Raw genomic sequence first — 12477 nt, 5'->3', positions numbered from 1 at the left:
TTTTTCTACTTTGTGATTCTGCAGGTATTACTCTTTAATTTCTGTGGGGTTAAATTATTTTTTGTGTGGTGCAGGATTGATAAAAATCGCTGTCTCCTCCTTTATATACTTTTTTTGTCAAACAAAATAACAATTACAGCGCTTATTTTACAAAAGTTATATACAGGTATAAGTAGTTAAGAACAAAGCAGTCGTCGAACAAAGAACATTTAAAGAACAGTATAGGTCAGAGATACCATAAAACAGCATACAAGTACAGTAAGGTGACCTATCATATAAAAGTAAAAACAAAAAACAAAAGTACGCACAAACAATCTAGCTACATCAATTGAAAAGCTGCATTAAAAATTCAAGTAAGGTGTGAGCTAAGTTACACTTATCTAATGAAGCCTTCCACAGCAGGACTTCATTTTTAAAGCCAGCAAAACACGGAGTAATTTTCAAGAAGCGACATTTGTGAATGAAAAAATTTGCAACTATAAATAAGTTGTTAATCCCAAAGTCTATTTTTTTTATTTTCTTTTTTGTTGGCCAAATCTAATTACTCGAAAGGTTAGAGAAGGGCAGTCAAAATTTTTAGAGGTTAACCAGTACTGAAAATCATCCCAAAAGCATCTGGAACTTGACTAAAAAAGATGCTCTGTAGTTTCAGTATCAGTACTGCAGAAAGTGCAGGTGTTCGTATCTATACTGAATTTCTTGTGAAGATAGTCATTGGACGGATTTAAAATTTTAAAGTGATTTTCTTTTCCTCCCTTATATACTTTGTGAAGAAATTGCGCTTCTCACAACCGGATGTTGCTACAGCTTGTCACAAACCAGGAAAAGATCCCGCAGATCCTATTGGTGAAACTCGGTCAGGAGGCGGGGCTTGTGTAGGATACAGGAAAAGGTATTTTTTGTCTTGTAGTTGGTGTTAATGTTAAAAACACACAAACCTTTTTCCATGTAAGTTGAAGTATTAGCATATAAGACATATGCACCGTTGTTACACAAACTGCATTGTGACTGTGCGCAGTGAAGTGAGCGTTCATGTTAGGAGTGAAGAGGCTGGAGAAACGGTTCGTGTGGGGACGCTATTTTAAAGCCTAGGCAATAACTAACTTTTAGACTTCACTGGTTTGAGCGTGTTATTGAAAGAGCCAGCTGCTGTTTCCTAACCCTTTCCCCCGTTTCAGAGCTTCGAATTTAAATAAGCAAGTCGTAAAACAACGGGAGAGAAAGCGAGTGGGCTTTATTTCCGCGTTTAGCGTCAACTGAATGTAACGCCATAGTTTGTCTGAGCTATCATTCAATCTTTCTGTAGCAGGTTTTTGTTCTAAAAATGAAAAATTTAAAGGCGTTTTAACATTTTAATATTCTTAAAAGTTATTTAGTAGCAGGCTGCTGAAATATGAGGTGGTTTGAAATTAATCTAAACAATTTTAAAATCGTTCGATAGGGGATGCAGGGTGTCTGCTGTCGCCTCATGATTGCTTATCGTGATTTCATTACAGTGTAACTCTGTCCATAGCCTTTTTAATAGTTTGAATAACCTTTAATTAAATTCACAACATGTGAAAAACTCTACCCTTTGACCCCTTAATCTCACACATAGTGGACGTAAGACAGTTTGATCATCAAGTTAAACATCTTAAATAACTGAAGCAAAGTATGAATCCAAAAAATTTGTTTGTAGATTCTTCCCCCTGCAGTGGTTTGTATATTCAACCTATTCCCCTTTTATACTTTTTTTTTTTAATAGACCTCTGCATTCGTGATTATGGTGCTTCTGTCAAAGGCTCCTCTCTTTTCCAGATCTATTTCAGCAATTGAGACATTGTTCAGTATAGCAAAAGATGAGGTGCAAATTAGAGAAATGAGAGGCTGATTAGTCAGTGTGCAAAAATCATGGAATTTTTGATGCAAACAGGTTTCCTCTGTGTGGAAATGACACTTCAGGAGACCCAGATTTAAGTTTTATCACTTGGCTTACTTGATAGGAGAGGACAGCTAAGGAATAAAATAGAGACTGATGTTTGAGTGTGTTTTATTAACTCTCACGAAGCATCCTGACCTAAATAGCTTCATTTGCATTGTACTTTGTAGTTTGTCCACTTAAATTCTCTGTGTTTCAAGACAAGAAGCTTCCAGAAGCTCTGAGATCGAGGGTTGTGCAACTATGATGGTACTTTCATACATTCGCTCACGTTTCTTTCATTAATTTTTTAAATATGTATTTGTTCATATATGTGGTGTTACACAATGTAAAATCTGCACTTATTTAATTGATTGTCTTCTGCAGGAGCATTCCAGCAACTGGACTAAACTTGAGCCTGGGGTGAACACTACAGATGCAGACAAGGCTCCAACTTACAGGTGAATTACAGGAAATCAACAGTGATTCAGATTTTTTTGCCAGAAGAAGACCCAGTTTTGCAAAATATTAATTCTGCATTTGACATAAAATAAAGTGTTAAAAATGACGCTGTGTTCCTTTTTATTGTTTCACTTTAGCCTTCAGTCTGAAGCAGGAGACTTTGAATGCAGTGTCTCTGGCTTGCGCTGGGTTTGTAAGGAAAAGATCAGCTTTCAGTACCACTTTTGCTCTTGGGGAGGACACATGGAAAGAGTGGAAAGCAGACAGTACATGCCTGCAGGTCCTGTAATTGATGTTGCAGTCACTGCTGGGCAGTTAAGTGAAATGCACCTGCCACACTGGGTTTGTATAGGTAAGAGGACATGAAGAAGTTACTAATATATTAAAAACCTTTTGCATTTCTCATCCAAACTTTCTTTCTGTTTGTGTTTTCTGTGTATTTTTGTGCAGATGACATCCCCGACAAGTTTGCAGTCCTGCATCTAGATGACTGCGGAGATTTTGTAGAAGAAGTGCGTGAGGTCACAGCATCACATGTCAAGTTAAACGAGTTAACTTACTTTCCGAAAGCAGTCGTGATGAAGATGGGCCCCCCTGTTAAAATCAGCTGTAACGTGCTGCTATACTACAAACCCAACACCCCATTCCTCAAACTCCACGTCTATGTGATTCCAAATGATCCTGCTCTACAACGGGTAACTGAATCTGTATTCGTCACAGAAAAAATAACAGACTCAGACTGACCCCAATAGAGTATTAGACATATGCTGTAGTTGAATGATGCCTTTAACTTGCAGGGCTGAAAAGTGGAGCCAATGCGGAATATGCATTCTTTCTAATTACTAGAAAGGGAAGACTCCTCTGGTCTACTCTAGGAAAATTGCGATTGTGGTTCAGGGACTTCACAAACTATGAAACTTACTTATAAGGTCTGTTTTATTAGAAGTTAGATGTTCAAATTTGGAGAATAGTGTTTCATAAGAAAAGTTATTTTAAGATAATTTTAAAAAATTTAAGGGATAAAAGTGAATATTATGAGAAGGAGGTCATTTTACTTTAAGATATTATGTATACATTTGTGAAAAATATTTCAGTTTTGTTTTTATAAGCTGGCTGTAAACACTTGTTTTGGTAACCCATGGATTAATGATGTATGTGAATGCAGTTGCAGTGACAACAGAAAACGGTTCATCTTCATGTAAGAATCAAGAGATCTGTCTGTCAGATAATGTCACATTATACCGACTTAGGTCAAATATAATCTCACTGATTTATAGCCAAAGCAGATAATAATATTATAAAATTGATAATGAAAAGATGAATATAAATTATATATGAAATATAATCCTAGAGTTCTGAAAACAAACAGGATACAAAAGTAGAGTGTTATAAAGATTATTTTAATTCTGCTTTGAATAATATCTTTATTCTCGGCGACAGCACTTTTTCTTCAAATGTATTTACACTAATTTAGAGTAAACTCAATACATTGTTTTTAAACTGTTTTTAAAGACAACAGATGAAAATGCTGAGGCAATCCTGAAGGACTTTTGGACTTGACGTATATTTGTAGGGTCTTTACCTCACAATAGAAAGCACCTGGAGGCACCTGGTGTTGTGATTGGATAATCCTGAGTTGAATTTTTTTTTTTTTGTCACAGAAAGTGGACAAGCAAGAATTGTGTTATGGATATGAAAAAATTACCAAGCCACGCCCAGATGAGTACCTCAAAATGCATCATGGTTTCTCCCTCATAGCCGACACAGACTCAGCAGAAATTCAACCAAAGGTACGCTTTTTACACTCTGTCAGCAACTATGGTGCTTTAGGATCGGCGCATTTTTACGACGGGTTGTAAATAGTGTGACCAGTATGGCTGGGAATCACAGAGGAATCTGCAATAAGATATTGTCACATTTCATTGCTGGAGATAACAAAAAGTTGACTGCTCTGCGGCGTCCATGCCTCCTTTTTTTTTTTCTTTAGCTTTGCAACTCTGTTAGTATAGCATTACATGTGGACTAGAATGACACTATTGGCTGATTCAGACCAATCCTACGTTGTTAATGTTTAAATGGTTTAAACAGTATTGGCTTACAATACCAATAATTAGTACTATACTACTACTCTATGAATAGATAAATGCATTTGAATACACTAACCTGTGAGCAAGAGTCAGTAAGATTTCTGGTTTCCATTTGTAGTCCACTAATAGTTCTTTCAATCGGTTACTTAGAGCAGGTTTTGCATTTGCTGGAATGCAATCTGGAAACCAACGGCTGTCACCCAAAGATGGTTTAGCTTTTTATTTACCTTGTTAAACGTCTCTGTTCCTCAATAAAGAACATGTGGACATAATTGAAATACTGGCCTGAGAATCCACTGTGTGGACCAGAAGCACTGAAAAATTGGTGACTTTCACCACAAGCTTTGTCATCAGATTTGCTGATATATTTCCAGGTTAAGTCACAGAGCAGCTGCATATTCAGTTGACTCTTTCCAGTCTTTTATTTTTAATCCTGAAATTTCTTTTGTTTTTGCTTCTGATGGAACTGGACTAACTCCTCTCCCTTCTCTGTTATATTTTTAACTAGAAAATAACCCTCAGATATGATGGCCAGGACCCAAACTTCTATGAAGTGTACATTGAAAATCCCAAAGGATGCTTCAATCTAAAACTTCAGTATGCTTTGTCAAAAAAATATGAACCGGTGTATGAACCTGTCTGGACCTGTAAACTCCAAAAAGGTCAGTAATTGAAATGAAACAAATCAAATTTGTATTTCCTAATGCACACTCAAAGGGTTAGATACTGTTATTTTTAATATACTATTGTCAGAAAACATGATATTGTCAAAGAATATGTTTTTAATATATTTTTACTTAAAGATGGAGATCATAGCTTTGATAAGTTTTTTTTTTTTAAGTCATCCCAACCCACTCACCAAAGCTTTCAGGGTCCTTTTTATTTGGCTGGAGCCATTTCAATTTTGCTCACTTGTTGATTATTATTTCAAAGAGATTGGAATATATCAAATTTAACTATTAAATATAATACTTCAGATAGCACGTAGCATTTTGTATAAAATCTTTATGGTGACTGTAAAATAACATTTACTGTTTAGATTTTTATTTGCTTTGTATTTTATTTCAGACGATCATCCAAAGTCTGGTTATGGGGAAGGTGAGATCCAAACAGCTTTTGCTAATCTATCAAGTAGAAAAGTATTCAGTGTTGTGTTCTTGTTATTAATGTTTTGCATCTAGAAGAATGCATGTTGTGCAGTTTCACTTATAAACGGTTCATGTTAGAAGTGATATGAAGTGATAAATGTAGACTTTCAGGCAGTAAGTGATTCAAAGGTAGAAATGTTGCAAGGGCAGAAGGGGGAGAAAGTTGAGGACAAATTTGAAAAAAAGATTACATTTCAGACATTTGGGGGACAAAACGGTTAGATTTTCTAATACCAGTGACTTATAACAAGTATGAAGTCATTTTAATATTTTCTGTACAGGTCCAAGATCCTCGAGGGGAATAACTGGTGTCACTACTGTTGGTAAGTTCACAAATATTAACTCTGCTCTCTTCTCAGTAAATGATTTTCACATTTTTGCACTAAAATTACTCAGGACCTAACTGCAAACACAACTAAGACTGTAAGACAAGTTTAAAACTGAACTGAACTTTTAATCAAGAATGGAAACCGGGAAAATAGACTAATACCAATATCCTAGAAGAAAAAAACAAACAGGGGGAGGGTGAAGGACTTTGAATGAGATGATGACTTAACAGAGACTGAGGGAGAACACAGATTCAAGAACCATGACGGGGGGCAGGTGAACTCAGCTGAGCCAAAAAAACACTGGTTTGGGGTTGGCATCAAAGGCTACAGAGGGTAATAATTGAACAAAACTTTCCACTCTTTATACCCAGTAATACTCGTTCTGCTTCATCCACACTTACTGTGGATGAAGCAGAACTATTGTTACTCGGTGAAACAATAATTGTTGACCGTCACAACACTTAAAGCCAGGAAATATTCGGATAAAGTTTTTGTGGCTCTAATCTGGATTCGAGTCCTTTGATAGTGAATATATGTTGATACAGAGTCTGATTCATATATTGACATGCAATATCAGCATGCGATGTGAATATTTGTTGTAAAAAATATTTGTGCAGACAACCTTGAGACAAATATTTTTTCCATCCATCCATCCATCTTCTTCCGCTTTATCCGGGGCCGGGTCATGGGGCAGCAGCCTAAGCAGAGAAGCCCAGACCTCCCTCTTCCCAGCCACCTCCTCTAGCTTATCCGGGGGAACACCAAGGCGTTCCCAGGACACGCTGGAGAGATTATATCTCTCGGCTGGCCTGATTTCGATGTGGAGGAGCAGCGGCTCTACTTTGAGCCCCTCCCGGATGACTGAACTTCTCACCCTATCTCTAAGGGAGAGGCCAGCCACCCTTTGGGTGAAGCTCATTTCCACCGCTCGTATCCGCAATCTCGTTCTTTCGGTCACTACCCACAGCTCGTGGCCATAGGTGAGGGTAGGGACGTAGATCGACCAGTAAATTGAGAGCTTCGCTTTTACGCTCAGCTCTCTCTTCACCACGATGGACCAGTGCAGCGGCCGCAGCACCAATCCGTCTGTCGATCTCCGGCTCCCATCACTCATGAACAAGACCCCGAGATACTTGAACTCCTCCACTTGGGGCAGGAACTCATCCCCGACCCGGAGTGGGCACTCCACCCTTTTCGGGCTGAGAACCATGGCCTCAGATTTGGAGGTACTGATCCTCATTCCCGCTGCTTCACACTCGGCTGCGAACCGTTCCAGTGCGAGCTGGAGGCCATCACCCGATGAAGCCAACAGAACCACATCAAAATATTTTTTCATTAGGTTTTATTCTTAATTTGTGATGCATAAATGATTTAACACAGACTGTAAAGATGGCCTGCCTGCATTTGGCCTGCATTTTTGTATAGCGCTTTACTCAGTCCCTAAGGACCCCAAAGCGCTTTACACTACATTCAGTCATTCACCCATTCACACACTGGCAGTGGCAAGCTACATTGCAGCCACAGCTGCCCTGGGGCGCACTGACAGAGGCGAGAAAGATAACAGAAAACCTGCAAGTTTAATTCTTACAACCTGCAGCAGTGATTTTTACTATTTTAATTATTAATTTGAAAAGCAGCTTTCTGAATGCTTGGCAATTTGAAAGTGATTTTGGTATTGGACTAGTGTGAATTTTCCCAGCAGCCTGCTCAAACATTTGTTTGCATTCAAACACAGTGTTGCAGGCCCTGTGCAGTAAAATGATCTGAAACTGTTCTGCTCTAATACCAATCCTTTAAAATGTTTCAGCCTGGCAAATCTCAACTTCAAACCCATAGAGATGAATTAGGAAAATACTTCCCAAATCTAAAAAAGAAACGTTGGATGTGATCCTTTTGTATTCTAAATATTTATAAAATACTTATAAAAGCATCCTGTAATTTATCATTTTCTTCCTCCTAGACAAACACTGTGAATAAGCTGCCTGCAGTGAATAAGTAAGTAACATCAGTTTACTCTGACTTCATGCTGCAAATCTTAATTTGATAGGATGCAAGTAAATGATTTACAGTTTTAAAATTGTGTTAATAAGCTTGTGATTGAACTGGATGTGCAGCTTGTCATCAGTTATCCGCCAGTTAAGTTATGGTCAAGTCATACCCCTTTGTTTGTTTGACTTGACTTCATCAGGGACCAACGGCAGCATCAGATGGAGAGAGGCTTTAGGAGGAAGAAGCTCAATGAATTTAAGTTGTTTCTGAGGCACGGCAACATCGTTACTGAACTTTCTCGCATCCCAGATAACAAACTGGAGAACACAAACCAGTCAGGCCTGTTCGATCTCTTGCGTAGACTTACACTTAGCAGTCTGTGGAAGTGACCACAGATTTTTTCAAGAAATGTAAAAACCAAGACCTGGTATATATGCCATCAGACATCATGATCCAAAGTTTCTTTTAAAAACTCACTGTTTATCTAATAAAATGTTTTGCCTTTTGATTGCACAGGATGTGGTCCATCCATCCATTCTTTTATTTATTTATTGTCACTTGTTTGGATGCAGGTAGTGGGGGGAATGTCTTCACAGACATTCAGGAAGAATCCTTATCAGATGCACATGAGTCAAATAACAGAACCACAGTATAACAGGTTCTGTTATTTGGTGTTATATATACATGTACATTATATATGAATATTAGATATAATATACAAGTATAATGGTGCTGACTGAGCCATAAAGCAGTAAAACTCTGTCAAGAAGTTACTACAGTTATTTTCTTCAGAAGAATGAAATTAATGGAGAAAAGGTTTTGTCGGGGGAAGTTGCCTATAATGAGCTGCAAGTGATGAGGCATTCAGGGTCCATAAATTGCACTTCATATAAAATGTGTAGCTATAAGGATTCAAGGAGCTTTATTTCTCATTCGCATCACATGTTTACATGAGGTGGAACGAAATTATGTACACACAGTCCCGGAGTGAAAAGAAACAGAATAACAAAGAAACAGAATTTAAAAAAACAGAATTTAAAAAGTATTAAATAAATAGTTTTTTTTTTTGTTTGTTTTTGTTTTTTTTACAAAACAGAATAACAAGTAATAAAATAATACAATGAATAGAGTACCAACCTGAGTACAAGTATGGAGTATGGATATAGAATGTAGATATAAATATAGGTATAAATACTTTAGCAGCAAAAGGGTGACCAATGATGACCAGCATTGAGACTGTGTCACTTTATCAATGCTAGTGTCACATAAAGCCTACAATATAGTTTCAAACTAACGGTGATGATAGGGGGAAAAAAATGCCACTGATTCTTACAATAGGGGTTAAGACACGTTTTGCTCCCTGGGACCTGACACCACACACGTGTGGAAAACAAATGACCTCTGGGCAGCTGGGGGCGATGCTGGTGACAGGATAGACGCTGAATACAAAGGAAACAAACGCAGATGTGAGCTGTGTGTTAATTATGTGGAATGATCTTGACTTTAATGGATCCTGCCATTCTAAATACATTTAAAGGCAACTCTGTGAGAAATGAAACTGGATGATGCAGAAAAAAGTGGATGTAGTTATTAATATTATTATTCATATTATTATTATTATTGAGTTGTCTTAAATTATCTGAACTATATTAACTAATCTTAATCCAAAAGTCTTTCAGTGCCAGTAAATAAAGTGCGACAATGGCTATCTGTGATGTCTTTGAAGTGAGAGCTGCTGCTGAGCTCTTTCATTTCATGACCAGACTTCACACCTGGAGGATGTAACTCTGCAGGAGGTCGAGCTTCACACCTCTGCCTCGGACTAAAAAGAGCTGAAAGAGTAAAAGGCCTCCGGGTTTCCTTTAATCTTGAAACAATCATATGACATGTTTTTAAAGATTTATTTTATTTGTTTTAACTTTGAAGAGTACAGCTCGCCATAGGGAGAAATCCAGAATAAATTATTGTGCAAAAACCGACCAGAAATATCTTCAGATTGAATACAAGTGATGTTGTACACAGAGACACAGATGTCGCTCGTTCCAGCAGAGAGGTGAATATGAAGGTCTGCGTGGGTCTCCCATCCTCAAACCCTGAGCTTCCACACCTGGAAATGTGATGGATGGACACTCAGTCATTATCCACTACCGCAGCATGCTCTTTAATCATGACGGCACATAGTAGCAGCTTTTAGTAGTGCATCAAAGAGGACAAAATCTCCTCGGCTTCGTGAAACTCACCTCTTCACTCGCTCTTCAGCGCAGCAATCCCAGCTGGACCGCTCGGCTGATCCAGCTCACCTGTGTCGCAGCCTGAGAGAGTCCCCGTTCCCCTGAGCCACTTACATGGCTGACTGAGCTCATTGAAAAGTATTTAAAACAGTGAATCAACCCTATTACACATACAGATCAAGTCATACTCGGGTATTTACAATATTTACAGGACCTGCAGTTATGCGTCTTCATAAGACTACAGTTTTTAAAAAGAAGTTGTGCGTTTTTGCTAAATAGTTTATAGTCATTGATAGTTCTGAAGTCACTGCCTGGTGATCAGGGCCAAGGTCTCCACAAAGTGTGGCTGGACGGGGAGCTCTGGGCTGAGCTCTGTTTGGTCGCTCCTCTCTCCGCTCTGATCTCAGACTCTCTTTGTTTCTGAGGCTGTTTGGGGACTCTGGGAAACCTTTGTTGGAGTGGGAGTGGGTAAGGTCGGATCAAACGTTTCTCCCCTGAGGCACGTGCCGGCAGTCTGAGCTTGGACTTCTGCCTCAGCATCCGCAGAATAAACTTTGCGTGTGGCAAAAAGTTTCTGCTTTGGAGACCTTCGGGCTGTGAGTGTGAATGGGTCAAACGAGCGGCAAAAGCTGCATCCAGCGCTGATCCGAGCTCCGACCCTTTCCCCTCGGGGCCCAGAAACCCCGCAGCTGTCTGCAGGCAAGTGGAGAAACCGTCCTGAAAGGAGCGTTTCTGGTCCCCACGTCCACCTGTAGTCTTGTCTCCTTTGGCAGTGTTCTGGAGGAAGAGGACTGTGTGCTCCAGTATCTCAGCTTTCTCCACTCGGTGCTGAGTGGAGCCCTGCATGAGAGCAGCAAGTTAACCTTCATGTTTCATAAAATAAATTAATAAACACCACAAATATGAACCACATCGATTTATTTCTATAAAATTCATAGAGAACTAAAAACTTCTCTTACTTCTTGTGGCTCCTGCAGCAACATGGTCCTCAGACACTCCAAACTGCGGTTCATTCTCTCCCTTCGACGTTTCTCCACCTGAGATTTTATTAACTATTGCAAAAAAAAAAAAAGAAAACCAAAGTCTAAAAGTGGTTTACTGATTTTGTTTAATTATATACCGCGTAAAAAGAAAAAAAATACCAAAGAAAAGCAAAAAAGAAAAAGAAAAAAAGGAGCAAATGGAAATGACTAAATAATTAGAGGGAATTCAGCTCACTAAATGATGCAAACTTTTTCATATCTCCAAATTACTGAAATTTTGATAAAGCTGATGCTTTAATCCTCAATGAATCTGATTGTTATTGTGATAATAACAGAGAATCTCTATATGAAATGAAATCACGTCACTTGACAAGTGTCTGGACTTCCTTTACCTTTCTGTTATTTGTTGCTTCCTCCGCTTCATGTAACAGCTTCCTAGCAACTGATGGTCCCATGTTCTGCTCTGGTCTACTGGTAACAGCTTCCTTCGCAGTCTTTTACTGATCTGGAAATGAGGCTCTAGTTTCCTGCCACTTATTTTTACTGTGGTCCTGACAGCCTCTCAGACTCCTCCTACTTTCCTACCCCTCCTCCAGGTCCCTTGGTCTCACCGTTTGGTAACACTGCAAATGAAAAAATCCTAGATTTGTTTTTATTTTTGAACTTGTCTAATCTCGATCTGATGTCAAGAGTATAAAACAAGAAAATGAATCTTATGCGCAGTCGCGTGCGTAAAGTTAAAAAAGTACATAAAAGTCTTGCGTAAAAACGTTTGAAAATTTAACTTAAATCAAAAACATAATTTTACTCCAGATGCTGTTCTGCTTTTTCCTGCTCTTGTGCTTCATTTGAAAAAGCTGGTAACTCATTTTGCTTTTTTCTTTGGGGGGGGGGGGCTATTTGCGCATGCAAAGCTGACACGTGCCTTAAACAAGGATAGCTTGCTTTTTAGGAGCGACGGTGTGATCCTATGACCAGTTTTCATTTCAGAACTATTTTAAGTTGAATAAAAAACAATCACTTATAGGAGGAGAAATATTTTCAGATTTTTCGACGAACCAATATACTTAATTCAGAAAATTCTTTAATTTGTACAGAGAAAGCAGCATCGAAATGATCGAGATATTTCTCGTGGGAAAGGAGGAATTAGCGCTGCATTTACAGCTACCTGTTAAAATTGACACAACTCTGAAAATGAGAGGCGACACTTCCCACGTTCGCACGCGTATTTTCCACTTTTTACAGTCCAGACGCTTTTCTTTCCAAGCTCCTTAGAATTCCCACCGACATTCATGCAAATAAGATACAGACAGAAATAATTCTTCCAAGATATGAACAGATCTTTAAATTA

The 12477-nt window shown here is 38.5% G+C and overlaps 2 protein-coding genes across 4 annotated transcripts; one reads left to right on the top strand and one right to left on the bottom strand.

Moving 5' to 3' along the window:
* Positions 1 to 852: 852 nt before the first annotated feature.
* Positions 853 to 8406, top strand: LOC134636956 (NACHT, LRR and PYD domains-containing protein 1 homolog). 3 transcript variants are annotated; one of them, XM_063487238.1, is made up of 11 exons: positions 853 to 892; positions 2089 to 2167; positions 2285 to 2358; positions 2497 to 2711; positions 2810 to 3054; positions 4021 to 4149; positions 4955 to 5108; positions 5515 to 5544; positions 5876 to 5917; positions 7884 to 7918; positions 8112 to 8406. In XM_063487238.1, exons 2-10 carry the CDS (start codon positions 2162 to 2164, stop codon positions 7898 to 7900), a joined length of 912 nt encoding a protein of 303 aa, XP_063343308.1. In that variant the 5' UTR covers positions 853 to 892; positions 2089 to 2161; the 3' UTR covers positions 7901 to 7918; positions 8112 to 8406. The 3 variants fall into 3 exon arrangements, with proteins under 3 accessions (XP_063343308.1, XP_063343306.1, XP_063343307.1); XM_063487236.1 differs by having other exon boundaries at positions 886 to 948; positions 2119 to 2167; XM_063487237.1 differs by lacking the exon at positions 853 to 892 and adding an exon at positions 977 to 1061 and having other exon boundaries at positions 2119 to 2167.
* A 2055-nt stretch (positions 8407 to 10461) lies between these two features.
* On the bottom strand, positions 10462 to 11581 carry LOC134635548 (transcription factor HES-5-like). Its single transcript, XM_063484924.1, has 4 exons — positions 11519 to 11581; positions 11103 to 11195; positions 10629 to 10983; positions 10462 to 10580 (listed from the first exon to the last, which is right to left on the bottom strand). The coding sequence occupies exons 1-4, from the start codon at positions 11579 to 11581 to the stop codon at positions 10462 to 10464; spliced, it is 630 nt and encodes a 209-aa protein (XP_063340994.1).
* Between the last annotated feature and the right edge of the window lie 896 nt (positions 11582 to 12477).

This window comes from Pelmatolapia mariae, linkage group LG10_11 (assembly GCF_036321145.2).
Source record: "Pelmatolapia mariae isolate MD_Pm_ZW linkage group LG10_11, Pm_UMD_F_2, whole genome shotgun sequence".
Lineage (NCBI taxonomy): Eukaryota > Metazoa > Chordata > Actinopteri > Cichliformes > Cichlidae > Pelmatolapia > Pelmatolapia mariae.
This window is presented reverse-complemented; position numbering and strand designations above follow the sequence as displayed.

Bases quoted from the DNA above. Each gene is read 5' to 3' on its own strand.
- LOC134636956 (XM_063487236.1), top strand. From the start codon at position 920: ATGTTAAAAACACACAAACCTTTTTCCAT. The intron at 2,168-2,284 runs GTACTTTCATAC...TGTCTTCTGCAG, and splicing joins AGGGTTGTGCAACTATGATG to GAGCATTCCAGCAACTGGAC. The intron at 2,712-2,809 runs GTAAGAGGACAT...ATTTTTGTGCAG, and splicing joins GCCACACTGGGTTTGTATAG to ATGACATCCCCGACAAGTTT.
- LOC134635548 (XM_063484924.1), bottom strand. From the start codon at position 11,581: ATGGGACCATCAGTTGCTAGGAAGCTGTTACATGAAGCGGAGGAAGCA. The intron at 11,196-11,518 runs GTAAAGGAAGTC...TTTTTGCAATAG, and splicing joins AAGCAACAAATAACAGAAAG to TTAATAAAATCTCAGGTGGA. The intron at 10,984-11,102 runs GTAAGAGAAGTT...GCTCTCATGCAG, and splicing joins TGCTGCAGGAGCCACAAGAA to GGCTCCACTCAGCACCGAGT.